At 35.8% G+C, this 22,680-nt stretch overlaps 2 protein-coding genes and 1 long non-coding RNA gene across 4 annotated transcripts in view; 1 reads left to right on the top strand and 2 right to left on the bottom strand.

Moving 5' to 3' along the window:
• Positions 1-285: 285 nt before the first annotated feature.
• LOC133882632 (protein DMR6-LIKE OXYGENASE 1-like) lies at positions 286-2,328 on the bottom strand. The gene is made up of 3 exons (XM_062321839.1): positions 1,818-2,328; positions 901-1,231; positions 286-546 (listed from the first exon to the last, which is right to left on the bottom strand). Exons 1-3 carry the CDS (start codon positions 2,285-2,287, stop codon positions 286-288), a joined length of 1,062 nt encoding a protein of 353 aa, XP_062177823.1. The 5' UTR covers positions 2,288-2,328.
• An 11,529-nt stretch (positions 2,329-13,857) lies between these two features.
• Positions 13,858-16,302, top strand: LOC133880974 (uncharacterized). The gene is made up of 4 exons (XR_009902471.1): positions 13,858-14,056; positions 14,134-14,199; positions 14,939-14,995; positions 16,010-16,302. It is a non-coding gene; the product is annotated as an uncharacterized LOC133880974 (long non-coding RNA).
• A 600-nt stretch (positions 16,303-16,902) lies between these two features.
• The window catches only part of LOC133882896 (protein DMR6-LIKE OXYGENASE 2-like), a 28,253-nt gene continuing 22,475 nt past the window's right edge, over positions 16,903-22,680 (bottom strand). For both annotated transcript variants that reach the window (XM_062322131.1, XM_062322132.1), the window contains exons 2-3: positions 17,691-18,018; positions 16,903-17,340 (exon numbers count right to left, since the gene is read on the bottom strand). In XM_062322131.1, coding sequence (XP_062178115.1) covers positions 17,080-17,340; positions 17,691-18,018 — 589 coding nt within the window. In that variant the 3' untranslated portion in view covers positions 16,903-17,079. The remainder of the gene's footprint in view (positions 17,341-17,690; positions 18,019-22,680) is intronic.

Below are 22,680 nucleotides of genomic sequence, written 5' to 3'. Positions count from 1 at the left end.
GGAAACAATATTGTTAATTGATTTTTAAAATCAATTAACCGATTCCATATTTACGGTAATCTAAATTAATAGAAATAACCATAATACCGATTTCATATTTACGGTAATCTAAATTAATAGAAATAATCATAATACCGTATATGTTTATTAAAAAATAATAAACATAGCAAACACCGTAAATGTGATATAAAGGACACATAAGGGAATAATATCTTACACAACATAGTACTACACGAAGCTGAAATTTATTGCTTGGCAATACATATTATACTGCCTCCAATCATCTTACTCTGATATCCTGAAATGATAGATTTGGATGTTTTCAACATTGAGCTTCTGGAAATTACTGCGCTTTCTGTTAGTTATGAACTTTCCCCAGCTGTATGCCCTATATTTAGCAGGCTTTTGCTCATTTGTCAGCTCCTCCAAGGGCTTAACCATGGTGTAGTGTGCCGGGTTGAAGAAAAATGGAATGGAGAACCTTTCCCTCTTTGAGTTCACCATCGCCCTGTGCTCCACGCTCTCATACTTGTCATTGCTCCAAACCTGAATAATTTCCATTCCTGAAGTGAAACTGGCCAACAATAAAAGCCTCCAAAGACAACAGTTTACATATATGTATAGTAATTTTAGTTCGACCAGTAATTATATCAATAAATTTGGATACATACATGCATCAGCATGCATGCATGGTTTACATATATAGAGAAAAAGTAATATACTTGTATTGAGAATTGCAGACAACTTTCTTTTGTCAAAGTTTACTCATTTCCTGTTATGACAATATTATACATTTGCCAAGGAATTTGCTTGTAAATGGTTCATTGGGTAATTGACAGCAAAATCTTGGCCATATATATATTAACAAAATCTGAATGATTTGGAGATTGAAAATGGTACCTGAATGATGTCACCAACATTGATGATATAAGCATCCGCGGTACTGGAGTTGACCCGAATCCACTCTCCATCCGTTTTGCGCTTGACTTCCAATCCTCCAACATCATCTTGAGCAAGGATGGTTAAGGCACCAATGTCCTTGTGTCGGCCAACACCAAGCGCTAAGTGAGGGGAAGGGCAAGGCGGATAATGATTAAACCGGATAAAGCTAGTTTGGTCTTTGTAAAAGCCATGGAACTTATCTCCTGGCAAGCCTAGGCTCAGGGCCACAAGTTCCAATAACTTGTAACCTAGTTTTACCATCTCTTGAGCATATTCCTGGCATGCCTCCCTGGTAAGTGGCACGGTCAAGGGAGTCCATCAAATCACATAGATGTTATATACTTGGATTAGTTAGGCCTCAAACTAGACGTACATTTCATGATTTTTTCCAATGAAAGAAAAAACCATTTTCTTTTGTATAACATTTGTTAATCGGATGATTGATCGACCACACTCCTTCAAGGGGAAATGATAGGCGACTACTCCTACCTCTTTTTAAAAGATAAAACGATGCTTGAACACTCTTAAATAATGGTCCGGTGACCCTTTAATCACCATGGACAAGACATCAAATGAGGAAAGTATGACGCGTTCGGGTTGGCAGAAGTGATGCAAAGTTTTTTTTTTTTTTTAATGAGCATATTCACCTAAAATATAGATTTGAGCATTTATTTCTTAAATTTTAAAAACTCCTCATTTTAGTGTACGTATCTAAGTTTTAATTAATTTCTTTCACTTTCTCTTGACCTTGGTCATTTTTTTTTTTGTTAAATCGTATCAAAATACTTAAAATTATGATATTTTAAAAAGGGTATGAACCTACTCTTAAAATATGGATTATGCGTTTTAAAATATGACCGTGTTAAGTTAATTACCTCAACTCAGGCGGGTAGTCAGGCCACTGATTAGTCCACTCAGTCACTTCCTTGTCATCAGGCTCATGAGATACCGGGATTATGGTCGGTTCCTCAACAGTAAAATCAAACACCTCCTTCCAGTCCCTAACATTCTTGGTGTGCTCACCGTCATAGTAACCATACACCTCCTTCTCGTTCCTTCTCACCTTCCTCTTCTCCTCCAAACTCTGCGCAAAGAACTTCCTCGACAGATCCTCGATCCTCTGCCGCTTCTCCAAAGGCACGCCGTGGTTGATCACCTGGAAGAAACCCCACTCCTCGCATGCATTCCCTATCTCTCTAATAACTGCAGAAACTTTGTCGGAGGAGGGGTGTAGAGTCTGAGCTATAGGAGAAAGATCGATGAATGGGATGCCTTCAGCTTCGGTGAAGGAGATTCTGGGCCTGTGTTCAGGATCTTGGATGAAAGCTGGATCTACCTCTCCCATGGTTGGTGATTTTTGTTAGTGCAAGGAGATAACAAATAGATGGTTTTAGTACGAAGAGGAGTGGTGGGTTTCATAGCGGGAGATTGAGTTTGCTGTACATTAATTGAACCTGGACGGGTTTTGGTATTGTACGAGGAGATGGTGACTAGCTTACTTAATCTGTTTTGAATTCTTCTGCTTTTTTAAGGTCGTGTGACGTTTGCGCTTGCATGGCAAAAGAAAAGACAGTAATGTTAGGTAAAGATATTTTTAAGTATAATATATATATATATATATATATATATATATATATATATATATTTGAAATAATAATAAGAAGTTATTGATGTGATATAAAATAAAACAATTTATATAGAAAAGTGAAAAATTTTATATTATAAGAAATTTTTTTATTTAAATAGTAATAAAAAATTATTGATTTGATATAAAAAGTGAAAAAAATTAGAATGTTTGAAGTGATTGTTTTTGAAAAAAATAAAAATAAATAAGACAGTGGCAGAGCCAGCATTGAATAGATCCGCCCCTAGTCCCTGAATAGATCCGCCCCTGAAATAAGGGCAATTGTTATGTTGCTTACCAAACATAAAGCTGACTTGCCCATCAGCCATAATGGGCAAGTCAGGTTCACTTATTGATTTTGCCCAATATACCCATTTACCTAATCATCATTTCCACGGTCGTATATAGGGGTAAAATGGGAAAAAAAATGAGTAAAACATTTTTTTTTACCCATTCTACCCCTGGCAAGAAAAAAAATTGTAAGTGTAAACAGTTGTGTACAAGGGTAAAACAAGAAAAAAAGCATGGCCTATCTTGAAAAAGTTGGTTGATTTTTTTAAGCCTTTGCCAAAGACTTGTCCTGTCAGGAAGCACGTGAGGAAATGGAGGAAGGAGATATCAAACAAGGCTATAACCATGAATACAAACTTCTCTTCTGTTGGGACAAACAGTAGCTTTGTTTTTAGATTCTTCTAGACCAGTTTGACAAGAAAAAGAAAGAACATGCTCACTGGGATTCGACCCATATGAAGGGAAACTTTCACGTATAGTTTGAAAGAGATACGGGCTAGCCGACAGCTCAACTCGCGTAAATGGTATTTTAATTCTTCCCTATAAAGTAACAACCAACCATAGTTTATTACATTCTAAAAGGTACAAACTATCACGCTTTTTAGCAAGCTGTGACTCAGACTAGCAATACTCACTACAAAATAAGTTGCATTTAGTGACGTGTCTACAGTAATGCACTTTTTGGCATGTCACTAATTAGTGACGTGTCAAATTTGACATGTCACTAAATTTTACACATATTTTTAATTTAAACATATTGAAATTTAAATAATTAGTGACGTGTCAAATCTCACATGCCACTAATTAGTGACCCTGTCAGATTAACATGTCACTAATTAGTGACTCGCTAATTTGGCACGTCACTAAATTAGTGACGCGTTAAATTTTACACATCACTAAATTTTACAAGTATTTTTAATTTTAAAAAAATATATTAAAATTTTAAAAATTATTGACGCGTCAAATTTGACACGTCACTAAACCTCATCAGGAAGGCACAGGCCAACTACCTCCCTTCCCCACCCCACCCCACCCCCCCCCCCCCCCACCTCCCTTTTTTCCTTCCTCCTCCCGATGCCCCTTTTCTTCTTCTCTTATTTTCTTTTTCACTCTTCTGTCTCTTCTCCCCAACTTTTTCTTTCTTCTTTCTTGTCTTCCGTTTATTTTTTCTTTTCCTCCTTCATTTCCACTTTTAATTCTGTAATTCTTTTTCTATTTGTAGGTTCTTTTAGACATCACATTAAGCTGATCAACATGAGGCAAGTTCCTTTGCTCTTTACATTTTGCTTCTTTTTCTTTTCTGGTAAACTTTGATAGAGAACTAGGGCTTGCTCTTTGTTTGTGTCTTTTGCATGCAGGGCTTGATCTATTTTTCACACACACACACACACACACACGCACATATATACTGTTATTTTCATGGGTTTTGTTTCACGGGTTTGTTGAAAGTTTGGATTTTTTGTCGTGGGTTTTATCGTAAAGATCAATGGCGAACGTATTAAAGGGCCAACAGGGGCCACGACCCCTGCAGGAAAAAAAAAATAGTAATGCACTTTTCCTTTGGCTACCACCTTTTTCTTACTTAATGTAAGGTCTGGCCCCACCAACTTGGCACATTTTCTTTGTTTTTCTTTTTGTAACAAGTCATTAAGTGTAAGACCAACTGGTTGACAGAAAGGCTTCTCTTATTCCCCAAATCGACACCATTTTTTTTTTTTTTCCCTTCCCTTGCTTTCTACTACCTAATCCAAAACTCAGGCAAGGCCTCCCCATAAAAGTTCTCAAAGTTTTGGTAAGAGGAAATATCAGTTTTTCATGGGCCATGGCTAGGGTTGTATTCGAGCCGAGTTAAGTCGAGTATTGAATGTTCAAACTTGACTCATTCAATTTTATTTCGAGCACGAGTCGAGCTCGAATTTAACACTGAACGAGATATTCTATTCAAGCTTGGCCGTTTAATTTTATTTTGAACACGTCAAGCTCGATCTTATCACGATCGAGCTGCTTAATTAACTTATTTAGTTCTTATATAAAGTAAATATCATGATTGTTTACATTTTCGTAAATCCATACTAATCATTAATTAATTAAGTATTGTTAAAATTTTATCACTTGAGTTCATTAAATAAATTAACTTGAGTTCATTAAATAAACCCTAAATGAATTCATACAAGTTTATCCGAGTCGAGCCAAGTTTATACGAGTATATCTCGTTTAATATTCGAACATATTATTGTGTTTACAAACAACTCATTTATTATTCAAATCAAGACTGAATCGAGTTTAACCGAACCGAGCCGAATGCATGACCAGTTGGACTCATCTGACACCCTAACCATGGCCCCTCCAACCACAATTATCTGGGTCCACCACTGGTAAAGATGATGCTTTTTTCTTGAACACTGAGTTTGGTTGCAGAATAATCTTGAACAGTGTTGATTTTTGGGTCCTTTTTTTTTGTTCATTTTCTTTGATTTTTGTATTGAATTTCTTGGTGTTTTTTCCATTTCGCGTTTAAGCTATTTTTGTCCAAAGTTGAGATTTTTTTTTCGGTTTTGATCTGAGATTTTGGGTTAGTATCATTGAGAAGGGATTTATAGGGTTTGATTGTCATTTGTTTGGGAAGACAGGGTTTAGAACTTCCGGTATTGAACTTCCATCTTCTTCTTCAAAAATTGGCACGTTACTAAATTTAGTGACGCGTATAAAAAAAAAAATCAAATCAAATTAGCGACACACACATTAACCACGTGGCAGACACGTCACTTTTTGCCCGTCGTTAACATTTAGGGACGTGTTAGAGCTCTTGACACGTCACTAAACCCACGTTAGTAAATTAATATTTTTTTTTTAGTGACTTTGAGCATCTTCTTTCTTTTTCTTGTCAAACTGCTCAATAGGGATTGGTCACTTCATTTAGGGCTGTCAATTGTTAACATGACAAGCGAACTTGACACGAAATTAAAGGGTTAGGGTTAAATTTAAAATGGTTCGGGTCATCAAAGAGTCAACCCATTTAATAAAATGATCATTAACATGTCAACTCGTCTGACCCATTTGATCCGTATGCTAATTTTTTTTTTTTTTTTTAAAAAAAAAATATAGAAGAAATAAAATTTTATAGTTACCCCTCTCTTTCAAAAGTAACAAGACGCTAGAAATACTCATAAAACACAAGATATACACACTTTTAGTACATTTGACTTTCAATTTTTCACTTTTAGTTTTAAAACTTTTCACCCACTTTCATCACTTTCCAACTAGATTTTACTTTTGCTTGCAAGCCTTGCATGATTTCAACAAGTTTTCACTATGTTGCCTACGGCCTACGCACACGTCGCACAGTAACACGCCTATCAAATAAGACAAATATCCATCAATTATCAATCTGAAAGTTTGATCACCTCGACCTTGAGCCTTGTTTCACGCAGATACACAATCTCTTAGCTGAGAGTTCAAGTCTTCGAGACTCTTCACTTCTTCAGTCTTCTCTAGTTCCCCTTTACACTTTCATTTCATCTAGCTTTTTCTTTGTTATTTCTTGCAGATGGAGCAAAATTCAGATAGTAAGCCAGGAAAAGTTGATCGCAAGGAAACTCTCCCTTTCTCTCACCGTGACTCAGCACTTCTATGGCACTGTGGGTGTCTTTGGCTGTTTGTCTAGACAAGTTAATTTTTTTTGTAATATTTAATAGCATATTAGCATTTTAATGACAAAGGTAATCGCTGATAGTTGGCTCTTTATAGCCATTTTTTTTGTGTTGAAACAATGAAACGTGCAAGTAGTAGCTTATCTTTTTTAGTTTATATTTGTCTTTCTTTTTTCTTTCTTTTTTTTTTAAATTTTTTTTTTATTTTTTTATTTTTTTATATAGAGTTTATTATATAATGGGTCAAATGGGTCGTGTCAACCCTACACGACCCGTTTAATAAACGGGTCAAATGGGTTGTATCGTGCCAACCCGTTATTTAAGTGAGTTGTGTTAGGATTGAAGGGTCTGACCCTTTTAGCTAAACAGGTCATGTCAGAGTTGATCCTTAACGGGATGGCCGGTCAAATGGATTGTGTTGACCCGTTTTGACAACCCTAACTTCACTCCCTTTAAGCCAATAAACATATTTTACAAACTATTCTACCAGTAGTTCTCTCTAAAAAAAAGCAACAATAGTAGGCAAAGGCATGACATGGACAGAATAGTGAGTTGTTAGTGAGTAGTTAATTTTGAAATTATAAAAAGTGATAGATGTAATATAAAGTAAAAAGTGTTTGTATAGAAAAGTGAGAATTTTTATATTGTAGTGAAATTTTTATTTGAATAGTAATAAAAAATTTATTGATGTGATATAAAAAGAAGAAAAAGTTGAAATGTTTTGATGTTGATTGTTATTGAAAAATAAAAAAATAAAATAAAAAAATGTAAACTCTCTCTCTCCCACTACTCTGTCCATGGCCTGCCTTTGTCAAATATAGCCAATATGTTTTGGTCTTCCAATCCCCTTCTTCCTGCTCGTACATATTATTTATGCGTCCAACAACACCTAGAAGAATCAGAGCCACCTCCTCTTCAAGTTGAAAATGAAGGGAGCAACACGTATTACACAAGTATTCAACCCATGCTAAAATGACTCCCAATGCTTGGGATGTTGACTTGTAAAGCAACGCAAATATTATTCGAGGCAGCAGTTCACAACTTCAGTCTGCCCATCAGTTTGCGATTGATAAGTGGAACTCATTTTTAGCGTTGTACCTTGAAGTTTGAAGAACTCCTTCCTAAAAGAACTGATGAAGATGGGATCTTTGTCACTTTCAATGGAACGAGGTACACCATGGAGTTTCATCATTCCAGAGAAAAAAGATTTTTGCGATTTTGTTAGCCGAGTAGGGGTGACTCAGTGCATAGAGATGCCCATATTTCTCTCTCCCTCTCTCCCTCTCTGATTCCTCTTCGTCCCTCTCTGTCACTATTCATCCCTCTCTGTCACTCTTCGTCCCTCATCTAACAATGGAAGCAACAGTATGAGCCCCAATCTTCCATGGATCGACGATGGGTGATGTCCGGTGGATGGGTCAACGCCAGTAAAGCTGGAGGTGGATTCCGCCAGGGTCTTGATCGGCAGTATGAGCCCCGATCTTCCATGGATCGACGATGGGTGACGTCCGGTGGATGGTTCGACGCCAATGAAGTTGGAGGTGGATTCCGCCGGGGTCTTGATCGGCTTCAGTTGTGCCCTTTTTTTCGGTGGATTGGTCTTGATCGGTGCTAATCAGTGGTTCCGTTGCTCTGGCCGTGGGTGGATCGACGTCGTGTGTGCGGTGGTTGAACGGCGTTGATCCGGTGGTTGAGTGGTGCGGTATTGAAGTAGAGAGTGTGGTGCGGTGGGTGCTTCTTCTTCGTCGTAGTGCAGTGGGTTGGGGTTGGGGGAGACCGGGGAGAGTGAGAGAGAAATGAAAACAAAAATTAAAGAAAATGATTAAAAAATAATATTTTAAAAAAGTAGAGAGTGAATTGTTGGAGAGAAAATAGGATAAACAGTGGTTAAAGTAGAGAGTTGTTTTTTTTAATAGCTATTCTAACTTTCATTGCTGGAGATGGCCTAAGGAAAAGTAACTCCTCCCTTACCTTGTAGCGAGGCATTAATTCTGGATGTTCTTCAATAATTTTTTGTAGAGGCCAAGCAGGTATGGGTCAGCCACGTTGAGTTGTTTTAAGGGAAATCCTCTATTTTCCAAATTTTTATCCCCAAAAGTGGTTCCTAAATGATGGATGATGACATACTTTTCAAAATGATAGATCACATTAGACTATGACACATCATTTGAGAACTAAATTTTGAGAAAAAAATTTGAAATGTGTAGCACTTCCGTTGTTTTAAATCCTCCTATAAACTCAAGTGTGGTTCAAATATGTTGTCAATTGATGGGGCTGTTATGGACAGCAGGAGTGGGCTGTGTTGCAATCGAGACATGGCATCTGCTGCTACGTTGGCGCAACCTGGGCGATACACGATCTCATAGTAAAATCCCACCAATTTGGACACCTATTTTTGTTGCTCAGAAGTGACAATGTGTTGCTGATCAAGAGGAATTTGAGACTTTTTTGGTTAGTTTTTATTTGGAATTTGCTGCCCAGCAAATACGTTCGCCATGTTCATATCGCTTCCATGATAGCTAGTATTACTGTGGAATAGATTGACCATGCTCGTTTATGGTACGTTTGGGAATTGAATTTTTAGAACTTAGAATTGAATTTTAATTCACTGCATGAATTTCAAGGTTTGATTTTGTGAGATAAAATTTAAAAAAATTTGAAAAAGTTGAATAAAATATGATTTATTTTTTAAAAAAGTAGAAAAGAATAGAGACCATTAATGGGCCCAAGAACCTTGCTCAGATGGGCAATGGGTCGTCCCCTTTGGTCGAGATTGCCCCCATTCCATAGTCTGATGCATTTTTTCTGAAAAATTCGGTAAGGCCAAGATTTGCGCCGTCACCATTGCCATATTTACACACCCAAAATACAGGCTCACAAAATACATATGCCACGTAGGGCATGAGCCAATAAACCAAATACCCAAAATGTGGATTACCCATGAGTCCGTGATTTATGACTGTCGCGATATGCTCCAATCATAGCATCTCATACGCTAAGTATGCCAGTCTTCATCTATATCTGCTAAACCTGCAACCAAAGCATCAATGTCTGCACGGTTACAGGGGGTTGCTGCATCCGCACATGTGGAATTATGAGCCCACCATCTTAGTATAAAACATACCGAGACCTCAGTGATATTAAACTAATTGAGTTTTCGCAATGAACCAACTTTTCTTTTTTTTAGTCTCGCGTACATTATAACAGCTATCAATTTATAAACTTTTGTTGAAAAACTCCAGTAGCTAATGTAGCAAACACCAACTAATAGAAAACGTTAAAAGCATACTATGTAGCTGAAATTAAACGTAGAAGTTCCGTTGTTGGGAACAACTACATACATTCTCACCTACTATAATACTTTTATAATTGATAGCTCAATGGTACAAAGACACAACATTGCCAAATGTGAGTAACTTCGTGTCGAGTGCATTACAGTGGAACTCTAATATGCAAGCACGTCTTTACTAAAGAACAAATGACATTCCACCTATCTACCGCAAGACACTTACATTACCAAAATCCAGTAACGTAGTAATCTAAGTACATCAAGCACAAATCAATGGCATCTTACTCAGCAATACAAGGATAAAGCGTTGCCAAATGTAAGTAACTTCGTGTCGAGTGCATTACAGCTTCGTGCCTTGCTGATCATGCGAGCACTAGAGTGGAACTCTAATATGCAATCACGTCTTTACTAAAGAACAAATGACATCCCACCTACCTACCGCAAGACACTTACATTACTCAAATCCAGCAGCGTAGTAATCTAAGTATATTAAAGCTCAATGTCTTTAAATCATGCAATAGAAATATACATATCATAAAAACAGCACACACATGTAAACTTTGCTATGCATGCTCATGATAGTCTTATTATTCTTTGTGAGGCTTACCCTCTCGTCATTATTATGAGGCTTACCCTCTCTTCGTTATTAAGTTCATGCTTTATGCTTTACAATTCAAATTTTATAACCCACTCTTTGCAAAATATGCTTTTTTCAAACAATAAATCAATCAACATGCATTGTTATCATTCTACTTTACATAATTTAAATTCCAACCGCAGCACACATTCAAAAACTTTAAATCAATTCAACACCTTTCATTCATGCATCATTTCATAACATCATTGGTATGATTTGAACATAATTGAAACTATTCAAATCAACCAAACTAGATATATCAACATACAGTCGGTTCGGATTTATAAAACTATATATATATATATATATATATATTGCAATTCTATAATACATAAAAATAATAATTTCTAAGTGAGTATAATATCACCTTGGCTGCGCGGATATTAAGCACTAGGTTTCATAGACGCCACCTTGCAATGCGTCACTGAAAAATAATACATTGCACATTACTTGACATTTTTTAACAGTAGACTCACATTTAGTTCTTAAATTGCCTAAGAGCTAACCCATGGAAAACCCATAAAAATTATAGGGTTCCAAACATCTACCCATAAATTCTAGACACTAACTAAACTCAAATAATACTAACCCAAAGTATTTACTAAGGGTTAGACATTAAAATCACTATTAACTATTTACTCATAATATTAATTATTAACAAGCAAGTAATTTCACTAGCCCCTAAATTATCTTCACTAACATTTTTATAATAATATTAGCCCAAAAATATTTTCATTAATCTCTTTTTATAAAAATTATAGCTAATTTGGGATTAATCATCACAATAACCACAATTAATCTACAAATTAACAATCTAGGTTTTAATTACTTTAAAAACCCTCAAATTAATTTAACCCATCAAATTAGGGTTTCCAAACTTAAAACCATAATTTATTTTGGACTTTCAAAATATTCTCTTGCATTTTTAATACACCTAATTAAGTTTAATCAATTATTTACTCAAATATTTATACTTTAATTATTAAATAATGTCTCAGACATTACAATTGTGGCCTAACTTGAGTGTTCATGTATTGTGTATGCTTATTAGGATGTTTTATAGAGTAGTAAGGTAGGGAGCATTAATCCTCCACACCTTTGGTAGGGTAATTGTTTTTTTTCATTGTGGTTTAAATCTTTACGTGGTAAATGTTTGATGTGAAACTAGGTGCTTTATTATTACGTCTTAACAAAAGTATTTTCATGTCGAGGTCATCGTATGGTTAACACCCATTACACGCTCATATCATGCATGTTAGGAAGATCCGTTTAGACTTTAAGCATTCCATTGGTTGATGATTTGATAAGATCATTATCCTAAGTTTTCTTTTAAGTTTGTTTTCGTTTTTCTTTTTTTATCACTTTACTTGTAGCTTTAATTCTATAACCTTTATCTTTTTTCTTTTATCTTTTTTTAATTTATTTTTAATTTATTTTTAATTTTTATTTTTAAAGTTAGATTGAATACGGTTCCTTGAATATCCCGTTATGCAAAACAATCCATCAATCCTTGTGGTTCGATAACTCTTACTATAGTACAATTGATTCATGCTATTGCGAATAGTAAAACATATAAATTTAAAATTCACGTAGTCGAGTCAACTACAAGCAGTGAAAGAAGAGATCTAGCAAAAAGCTATGGAAGATGAAATTGAAGTTGTTGAGAAAAACAAAACATGGAAGCTGGTTGACAGACCTTAAGACAAATAAATTATCAATGTGAAGTGGATTTACAAGGTAAAATACAATGTAGATGGGTCAGTTCAAAGAAACAAAGTAAGGCTAGTTGAAAAAGGGCACTCACAATAGCCCGAAGTTGATTTTCATGAAACTTTTGCTCCTGTAGCTCGCTTGGATACAATAAGATCTCTAATTTCTTTCGCAGCTCAAAAGGGTCGGTTATTGTACCAACTCGATGTCAAATCAGCCTTCTTAAATAGAGAGTTGAAAGAAGAGGTGTATGTTGAGCAACCTCAAGGATTTGTCATCCAAGGGGAAGAAGAAAAAGTATACAAGTTGTGGAAAGCTTTATATGGGCTAAAACAAGTTCCTAGAGCATGGTATAGCCACATTTCCAACTATTTCAATGAAAGTGGTTTCAAAAGATGCAAAAGTGAGCCAACCTTGTATGTAAAGCATCAAGGTAAAGTTGATTTGCTTATTGTTGTATTGTACGTTGATGATTTGATTTTGACTAAAAGTAATACTAAAATGATTGAAGAATTCAAGAAATATATGATGAACAAGTATGAGATGAGTGATATGGGGCTGCTATACTACTTTCTTCGTATTGAATTGTATCAAGACCAAGAAGAGGTGTTTATTTCTCAAAAGATGTATGAGGAAAGAATTCTGAAAAAAATTCAAAATGCTTGGTTGTAAACCAATGGCTACACCCCTTTTCAATGAAAAATTAAAGAAAGAAGATGGGAGATAAAAGGTGGGAGAAAAAAGGTGGATGCTACTCTCTATAGAAGTTTGGTTGGAAACTTGCTATATCTCACAACAAGAAGACCTGATATCATGTTTGCAGCAAGTTTGCTATCAAGGTTTATGCATTCTCTAAGTCATTTTCACTTTGCAGCAGCAAAACTAGTGTTTAGATATATCCAAGGCACCATAAGTAATGGAAATAGATATTGTGGAAAATCCACTGTGAAGTTTCTTGACTTCTGTGATAGTGATTGGGGTGGTTGTATTTATGATATGAAAAGCACCTCAGGTTATGCCTTTTCACTTGGATCATGTGTGTTTTCATGGTCCTCAAAGAAGCAACAATTAGTTGCTCAATCTTCAACAGAAGAAGAATATGTCTCAACAGCAACAGCAACATCTCAAGCTATTTGATTGAAAATAATCCTTGAAGATATTGGTGAGAAACAAGAAGAATCTGTATACTTGCATTGTGACAACAAATCAACTATAGCAATGGCAAAGAATCCAGTTTACCACAGTAGTACCAGATGTAATGTCCAAGACATGTTGTAGTAATTAAAACATGAAATATAAGTAAATAATTGATTAAACTTAATTTGATGTATTTAAAATGCAAGAGAATATTTTTAAAGACCAAATTTTATAAAATGGTTAATTAGGATTAAATAAAAATAAGTTTATTTAGTGTGATAAAATAAAATAAAGTATTTTATTTTTATCCTATTGACTTGTAAATGGTAGCCAAGAAAATAGATTGCTAAAGAATATTTAAAAAAAGAAATTGAAAATGGAAAATAAAAAAAAAAAGAAATAAAAATAATTAAGAATATAAATAAATATATATATAAAATAAAAGGAACGTGGGGCGCAGACCTGCGCCCCACATTCAAAAAGAAAGAAAGTGAAGGGCATTTGCCCTTCACACAAAGTGACAAGGCCATGTGGCCATTAAAAACAAGAAGGCCGAATAGTGTTTTTTTTTAAAGGTGGACAGCATCAGTTTTTAATAAAGGGCAGTGACTCCATTTTCCAAGTGCAGTCCGGATCTCCTTTACCATTTCTTATTTTCTCTTTTAATTTTTCACACAAAAGCGTTGATCCACGAAGATCCAACCGTTCAAACTCAAATATAATTTCAGAAACGTGATCTACGAGACCCGATCTACGTTTTTACCGATCATTTTGAGGTAAAACACTATATTCATGATTTCGTAATTTTGGGTTAAAATATTGAAATGTGAGTTTAATCTAGTGTTTTCTTTAGGTAATAGGTTACTTGGAACTTGCTTGAGACTACCCAAACCATGGGTTTTGGTTTGGTGAAATTTTGGTAAGTTCCCTAAAGCCTAACTTTCGGGTATTTAATTTTAGTGGTGTTTTTATGTGATTAACCCTTAGTAAATGCTATTGGGTTAATAATATTGTTTTTGGGGTAGTGTTTTATAATTTTGGCTTTAAGATTAGAAACTCTAGTTTGATGGGTTAAATCAATTTTGGGTTTTCAGTATTTAAAACTTAGATTATTAATTTGTAGATTAATGGTAGTTATTGTAATGATTAATCCCAAATTAGTTATGAGTTTTGTAAAAATAAGTATTTATGGGGATAGGTTCTAATGTTAGTAAAAATAAATAATTATGAGTATTTAGTTTAAATAGTATTTGTAGGTTAACCCTAAGACTTTCTTGTAGGTTAATGCTATTTTAAATGTGTTAATAAATTATGTTAATAAGTTAATAATTATTGTAAAAGATTAATGAAAATAATTTTAGGGTTAATAATATTGAGAAAATATTAGTGTAAATAATTTTAGACTAGTGATTATAATTTGGGACTAATATTTGGTGTTATAGGTAATTATTTTAGATGATGATTTTAATGTCTAACCCCAAGTAAATACTTTGGGTTAATGTTAATTGAGTTTAGGTAGTGTCTGGATTTATGGGTGTGTAATTGGGACCCTTCAAATATTATGGGTTTTCCAAGGGTTAGCTCTTGAGTAATTTAAGAGCTAAATGTGAGTCCAATATTAGAAGTTGTCAATAATGTGCAATGTATTGTTTTTACAGTAATGCATTGTATGAGGGTGTCTAAGAGACCTAGTGCTTAATATCCGCGCAGCCAAGGTGAGTATTCTACTCACTGAGAAGTATTATTTTCATAAATGATGAATTGCAAAATATATATTGTTTTACAAATCTGAACCAACTGTATGTTGATTATGAATTGTTTTGGATGATTTGAGTACTTTGGAGTATGTTGAAATATTGATGATGTTTTGAACTATGAATATAATTGGTGAGTTTAAAGTGAGTATAAAGATTTAAGTTATGCAAATTGTTAAAGAAATGACATGTTGAATTGATTATGTCTTGTAAAGAAAGCATGTGTTAAAGTCATGATTATGAAATTAAATGTATAGTATTTGAGCACGAGCATTGAGCATGGCACAAACAAGACCGGGGTTCAATTCCCTTAGGCATACGATACGAACAAGACCGGGGTTCAATTCCCTTAGGCATACGATACGAACAAGACCGGGGTTCAATTCCCTTAGGCATACGATAAGAATAAGACCGGGGTTCAATTCCCTTAGGCAAACGTACGACACGCATGCACAGCATTTGTTCCATGATAATTGAATTGTTTTCATGTTTTTGATATATACGGTAGTTTTGCTAGACGTATTAATATGCATAAGAATCTCAATGGAAAAGAGCTTATGTATGTTTCTATCGGATGGTTGTATGTTTTATATATATGGTAGTTTTACTAGACGTATTAGTATGCATAAGAGTCTCAATGGAAAGGAACTTATGTATATTTCTATCGGATGGTTGTATGATTTAAATGCTATTGTTTTCTATAACAGAACTTCTACGTATAATCTTAGTTGCCTAGTATGCTTTAAATGTTTTCTATTAGCCGGTGTTTGCTATATCAGCTATGGGGGTTTTCAAACAAAAGTTTATAAAATTGGTGGCTGTTATAGTGTACTCACGACTAAAAAGGAAAAAGTTGGTTCTTTGCGAAAACTCAGTGAATAGTATACCTCTGAGGTCTTAGTGTATTGATTTATGCTAAGGCGGTGGGCTCATAATTCCACCTGTACGGATGCGGCAACCCCCGCAACCGTGCAGACATTGATACTTTGGTTGCAGGTTTTGCGGATATAGATATTGACTCGTCCACCTAGCGTATGGGATGCTATGATTGGAGCATATCGCGACAGTCATAAGTCACGGACTCATGGGTAGTCTGCATTTTGGGTGTTTTATTTATGGCTCGTGTCCTACGTGGCACATGTATTTGTTGCGCCTGTATTTTGGTATGTAATTAGTGTAATGTGTTTATAAGCCTTAAATAGATAGACTTGTAAATGGCTCTTGTTGTTGATAACAGTTATGTATTAGATGTAATTCCGCTATTGATATGTGTTCCGCTGCACATTGGTATTTATATTCCATTGTGTTAGATGTAACTCTGAGTATCAGGTACATGTTATGGAACGTGTACGTTATGTTGGCTGAGCGACAAATAGTCGTGCCACTGTGAAGATCCGTTTGTATGTTTTCAAAAAAAAAAAAAAAAAAAAAACGGGTCGTCACACCAGATACATTGCAACCAAGCATTGAAGGAGAGAATGTTACCAATTAATGTGTTATGAGTAGTTATCTTTTACTTTGGTTGTGTTTTGCTAACCTTGGCTTGTGGTAGGTGAAAATGTGTCTGTCGTGGACCCACGTAGTATTCTAGAAACTTGTTTGTAAAAAGGCTTCTCTTCATTTTGTATGTAGAAGCTGCTGGAAAATAATTGTATGTGTAAAAAAAGAACCGAGAAAATAAGTAGAGACCAAGTTCAGAAAATTTCTCTTCCTCTCCCCTTTTTTTTTTCTCTGCTTTTCTCCTCTGGTTTGCTCATTTTCTCATTATTATCTTGTTTTTCATTACATAATCTACTGCCCTTAAAAGTGTGCTCCGCTGGAAACAACCAGCCAACGTATTATTATGTCATAAATAATAACGCAAATGATTTTAAGAGGCAAGTCAATATTGAAGCATATTCCATTATTCTTATTTACAGCATTGCTTATCTATGCAATGAACCACATCATACTTCCAAAGTCTCTAATGCTTTGTATAACATAGTACTACAAGAAGCTGAAATTTATTGCTTGGCAATGCATAATAATACTTGCCTCCAATCAGCTTACTCTCGTATCCTGAAATGATAGATTTGGAGGCTTTCAACATTGAGCTTCTGGAAATTACTGTGCTTTCGGTTAGTTATAAACTTTCCCCAGCTGTATGCCCTATATTTAGCAGGCTTTTGATCATTTGTCAGCTCCTCCAAGGGCTTAACCATGGTGTAGTGTGCCGGGTTGAAGAAAAATGGAATGGAGAACCTTTCCCTCTTTGAGTTCACCACCGCCCTGTGATCGACGCTCTCATACTTGTCATTGCTCCAAACCTGAATAATTTCCATTCCTTAAGTGAAACTGGCCGACAATAAAATTGCCTCCAAAGACAACAGTTTACATATATGTATAGTAATCTTAGTTGGACCAGTAATTATATCAATAAATTTGGATACATATATGCATCAGCATGCATGTATGGTCTACATAGAGAAAAAGTGATATACTTGCTTGTATTGAGACATTGTAGACAACTTTTCTTTTGTCAAAGTTCACTCATTTCCTGTTGTGACAATATTATAAATTTGCCAAGGAATTTGCTTGTAAATGGTTCATTGGGTAATTGACAGCAAAATCTTGGCTATTAACAAAATCTGAATTATTTGGAGATTGAAAATGGTACCTGAATGATGTCACCAACATTGATGATATAAGCATCTGCGGTGGGGTTGACCCGAATCCACTCTCCATCCATTTTGCGCTTGACTTCCAATCCTCCAACATCGTCTTGAGCAAGGATGGTTAAGGCACCACCATCCTTGTGTCGACCAACTCCAAGTGCTAAGTGAGGGGAAGGGCAAGGCGGATAGTGATTGAGCCGGATAAAGCTTGTTTGGTCTTTGAAAAAGCCATGGAACTTATCTCCTGGCAAGCCTAGGCTCAGGGCCACAAGTTCCATTAACTTGTAAGCTAGTTTTACCATCTCTTGAGCATATTCCTGGCATGCCTCCCTGGTAAGTGGCATGGTCAACGGAGCCCATCAAATCACATACATTTTAGTTACTTGGATTAGGCCTCAAATCAGACATTTCATTTTTATTTTTTTTAACTAAAAGAAAAAAACCATTTTCTTCAAAAACATATCTTTTAGTAGTATTAATTGTATGACCGACCACACTCTTTCAAAGGGTGAAATGACGGGCGACTCCCGAACTTACTGAGACCCCGACCACTCTTATGAGGTGGCTGATCACTTTTTAAAGGATAATATCAGATATTAGATTAGTGTTCTAGTTAATCTGTTAGATTGTTAGTTAGTTAGTTCAGATTAGTTATACACGTGTAAGTTTATCATTTGTTCTTCTCTTGAATAAATATAGTTTTCAGTTGTAATAGTTCATTCATTCAATAAGATCGGATTTCATTTCCTGATTCACTTTCATTCTCTCGAATACTTTCTCTAACTTTCTTCCTTTCTTCTTCATCATTTCTCTGCATATTGAGAAACTGATATGGTATCATAGCATTCGAACATCAGTGATTCTTCCGCTACTTCTGTTCCAATCTCGAATGAGAATTTTGCAAATCTATTCTTCCTTCGCCATGGCGACAGTCCAAGCACGGTGCTCGTTTCTCAGATGTTGAATGGCAACAACTACAGCACATGGCGTCGTTCCATGGAAATGGCTTTAACCACCAAGAACAAGGTCAGTTTCATCGATGGTACTATTCTCAAACCATCTTCTAATGATCCTTCCTTTCTTGCTTGGGGGTGGAGTAACACGATGGTTTTATCATGGATCTTGAACTCGGTTTCCACAAAAATAGCAAATAGCGTAATCTTCATTGATTTCGCCTCTGCTATGTGGTCCGATTTGCAAGAACGCTTTTCACAAAGCAATGGTCCTAGAATTTTTCAATTACAAAAGAAAATTTCTACTCTTGCACAAGGAAACAACCCTGTTAGTGCAAATTATACACAGTTGAAGGGACTCTGGGATGAACTGCGTTTTCGTCCAGTCTCTAACTGAACTTGTGGAGGATCGAAGGTTCTTGTTGATAATCACCATCAGGAATGTGTATTTCATTTCCTTATGGGATTACACGAGTCCTTTGCTAATATTAGAGGCCAAATCTTTTTGGTCGATCCTTTGCCTCCTATTAATAAGGTATTTTCTCTTGTAATTCAAGAATAGAGGCAAAGAGAACTGTCTCTCTTCTTCATTCGTTCATGATACAACAGTCTTGTTATTTAAGGCTGACACTTCGTCATTAACTTGACCTTCCAAACAATCCAACACTCGTAAGGAAAGGCCACTCTGCACTCACTTTAGTCTTTATGGCCATATTGTTGAAAAATGCTACAAGTTACATGGATTTCCTCCGGGATTCAAGTTCAACAAACCACGCCTTGCTGGTTCTGCTCCTGCAAATACTTCTGCAAATTTTTCTGCACATTAGGTTCAGAATTCAGCTCAGCCTCATGATCCAGTCCAGCTGTCTGTGACTTAGGAGCAATGCCAACAGCTCCTTGCATTGCCTTAGCCACATGAGCTTCCCAATGCCTCTCCAGCAAGTACTTCTGCTGCTACTGCTATTGCTACAACTTCACAGGACAATATTTTCTCAAATATGGCAGGCAATCTCAAACCACTCACCTATGCTTTTTTTCCTTTAGAAAAGAAGTATTATGTTTTTTCATGTAATTCACATGTTAAAATTCAAACTTTTCGTCATATTTGGATCATCAATACCAAAGCTACTGATCATATGATCAGCTCTGTCTCTTTATTCACCTCTATTACTGCAATTGTTTCTCATCAAGTTAAACTACCTAATGGTCATTTTGTTGAGGTAACACACATCGGCACAGTAAAACTTTCCAAACATCTAGTTCTCACAAATGTTCTCTGTATGCCTTCATTCTCTTTCAATTTGATTTCTACAAGTCAATTGTTCAAAAATATCAATTGTTGTCTTATTTTTATTGCTGGTTTCTATTTCATTCAGAACTGGCACACTTGGAGGACGATTGGAATAGGTAGAGAGCAGGGTGGCTTGTTCCATTTATTGCAATTATCCAAGGCATCTACTACTTCTGATTCTGTATCTCCTCCTGCTATTAATTCTGCCTATGTTTCTGATTCTGTGAAAGCATTAGTTTCTAGTACTGTTAAAACTGTTCCTGCCGATGTTTGGCATTTTCGTTTAGGATATCTGTCTCAGTCCAGAAAGTCTTTGTTGCATGATTTCATTTCTTCTATTCCTTGTAAATCCACTACTGTTTGTACAGTTTGTCCTTTAGCCCGCCAACGTAGACTTAGTTTCTCAATAAGTACCTCTGTTTCAACCTCAGTGTTTGAACTGATTCATGTAGATATTTGGGGACCTTTTTCGGTTCAATCAATAAATGGCAGCTCTTATTTTTTCTTACAATAGTGGATGATTTTAGTCGTTTCACTTGGATTTACCAATTACAATCTAAATCTCAAGTTCAAAATTTGCTTCAATCTTTTTCTCATTTCATTAAAACTCAGTTTCAGCCCGTGTTTAAAGCAATCCGTTCTGATCATTGTGCTGAATTTTGTATGCCTGAGTTTTATTCTTCAAAAGGTATATTACATCAGCTTAGTTGTGTTGAAACTCCACAACAAAACTCAGTTGTGGAGAGAAAACATCAACATTTACTTAATGTTGCTCGTGCATTAAGGTTTCAATCTCATTTACTTCTACAATTTTGAGGAGATTGTGCTTTAACATCTGCCCGCATTATCAACAGAATTCCTACCTCTAATCTTTCAAATAAATCTCCTTATCAGATACTTTTCTCAAAGCTGCCTTCTTATCTTCATTTAAGGGTTTTTGGTTGTTTGTGTTTCTCTTCTACACTTAATTGAAATAGGTCAAAATTTGATGCTAGAGCTAGACCATGTATTTTCATTGGTTATCCTTCTAATTCTAAAGGATACAAACTGTTTGATCTAGTCTCTAAATCTGTGTTTGTTTCTCGTGATGTTATTTTTCATGAGAATGTGTTTCCCTTTGCTTCTACTCTTACAAATTTTAATTTTGATGGCTGTCTTGTTATTCCAAACCCTATGTCTGATCACAATATTAATTCTCCTTCATCAAATATTTCTTCGCCTAATGATATCCCTGTTGATATGTCTCTGCCCTCTCTTAGTCTTATTAGACAATCTGGTCATGATATCTCTTTATCATCTCCTCATCCTCCTATTAGACATTCAACTCGGATTAGATGTAGGCCTGGATACTTACAGCATTATCATTGTAATCTAGCAACTCAGTCTACTATTCCAATCAGTTCTACAAGACTTTTTTCAGGTAAGCAACATGATATTTCCTCTGTTCTTGATTACCATGATCTTTCCACCACCTATAAACATTTCTGTTTTTCTGTAAAATTTCCTCACTGGCGTGCTGCTATGGCTACGAGATCAGTGCTCTTGAAGCCAACAACACTTGGCTTGTTATTGATCTTCCACCCAACAAACATCCCATTGGGTATAAATGGGTGTACAAGGTGAAACTTAAAGCCAATGGAGAAGTTGAACGCTATAAAGCCCGGTTAGTGGCCAAAGGATACACCCAATGTGAAGGGTTGGACTACTATGATACATTCTCTCCTGTTGCCAAGCTTACTACAGTTCGGTGCCTCCTTGCTCTTGCTGTAGCCATGCAATGACATCTTCATCAGCTTGATGTCAACAACGCATTTCTTCATGGCGATTTGCTTGAAGAAATTTATATTAAGCTTCCTCCTGGTTATGATAGCAACAGTGCCTCTAAATTCTGCAAATTGCAGAAATCTCTCTATGGTCTTAAGCAGGCGTCTAGGCAATTGTTTGTCAAGTTCTCATTTACTTTGATCTCCCATGGCTTCACACAATCAAAGGCTGACTATTCACTTTTTACTCGAACAAAGGGTTCATCTTTCATTGCTCTACTTGTTTATGTAGATGACATTGTCATAGCAAGTAACAATGTTGAAGAAGTTTCTGCAGTAACTATTTTTCTTAATAGTGTTTTCAGCCTTAAGGATCTTGGTCCATTAAAATACTTCCTTGGTTTGGAGGTGGCTCACAGTGCGAAGGGCATTGTTGTTTCTCAAAGGAAGTATGCCTTGGAAGTCTTAGAAGATTCTGGTGTTCTGGGTGCTAAACCAGTTTTCTTTCTTATGGATCCAAACCTCAAATTATCTCGCACTAATGGTGAGTTGCTGTCTGATCCTTCCAGTTATCGTCGGTTGGTTGGTCGCTTGGTTTACTTAACCATTACCAGACCTGATCTTTCCTTCTCAGTACAGCTTTTGAGTCAATTTATGGACTCTCCCCATAAACCACACATGGATGCAGCTTTTCGGGTGTTAAGATATTTGAAATCTTCTCCTGGTCAGGGTATATTTTTTGCTTCTGATTCTGATCTCAAGTTGAAAGCTTTTTGTGATTCGGATTGGGCTGGATGCCCGGACACTCATAGATCAATTACATGTTTTTGTGTTTTCTTAGGAAATTCTTTGATTTCCTGGAAATCTAAGAAACAGCATACTGTTTCTCGATCCTCTGCTGAGGCAGAGTACAGATCCATGGCTTCGGTTACTTGTGAGTTAACTTGGCTTCTTGCTTTACTCAAAGATCTTCAGCTTCCTCTTT

Source organism: Alnus glutinosa, chromosome 11 (assembly GCF_958979055.1).
Source record: "Alnus glutinosa chromosome 11, dhAlnGlut1.1, whole genome shotgun sequence".
Taxonomy (NCBI): Eukaryota; Viridiplantae; Streptophyta; class Magnoliopsida; order Fagales; family Betulaceae; genus Alnus; species Alnus glutinosa.
Note: the sequence above shows the minus strand (reverse complement) of the source record. Positions and strands in the feature narration are given on the sequence as shown.

Coding starts and splice junctions, on each gene's coding strand:
- LOC133882632 (XM_062321839.1), bottom strand. CDS start 2,287: ATGGGAGAGGTAGATCCAGCTTTCATCCAAGATCCTGAACACAGGCCC. Junction 1,232..1,817: donor GACTACCCGCCTGAGTTGAG/GTAATTAACTTA, acceptor GCCACTTACCAG/GGAGGCATGCCAGGAATATG. Junction 547..900: donor ATGTTGGTGACATCATTCAG/GTACCATTTTCA, acceptor GAAATTATTCAG/GTTTGGAGCAATGACAAGTA.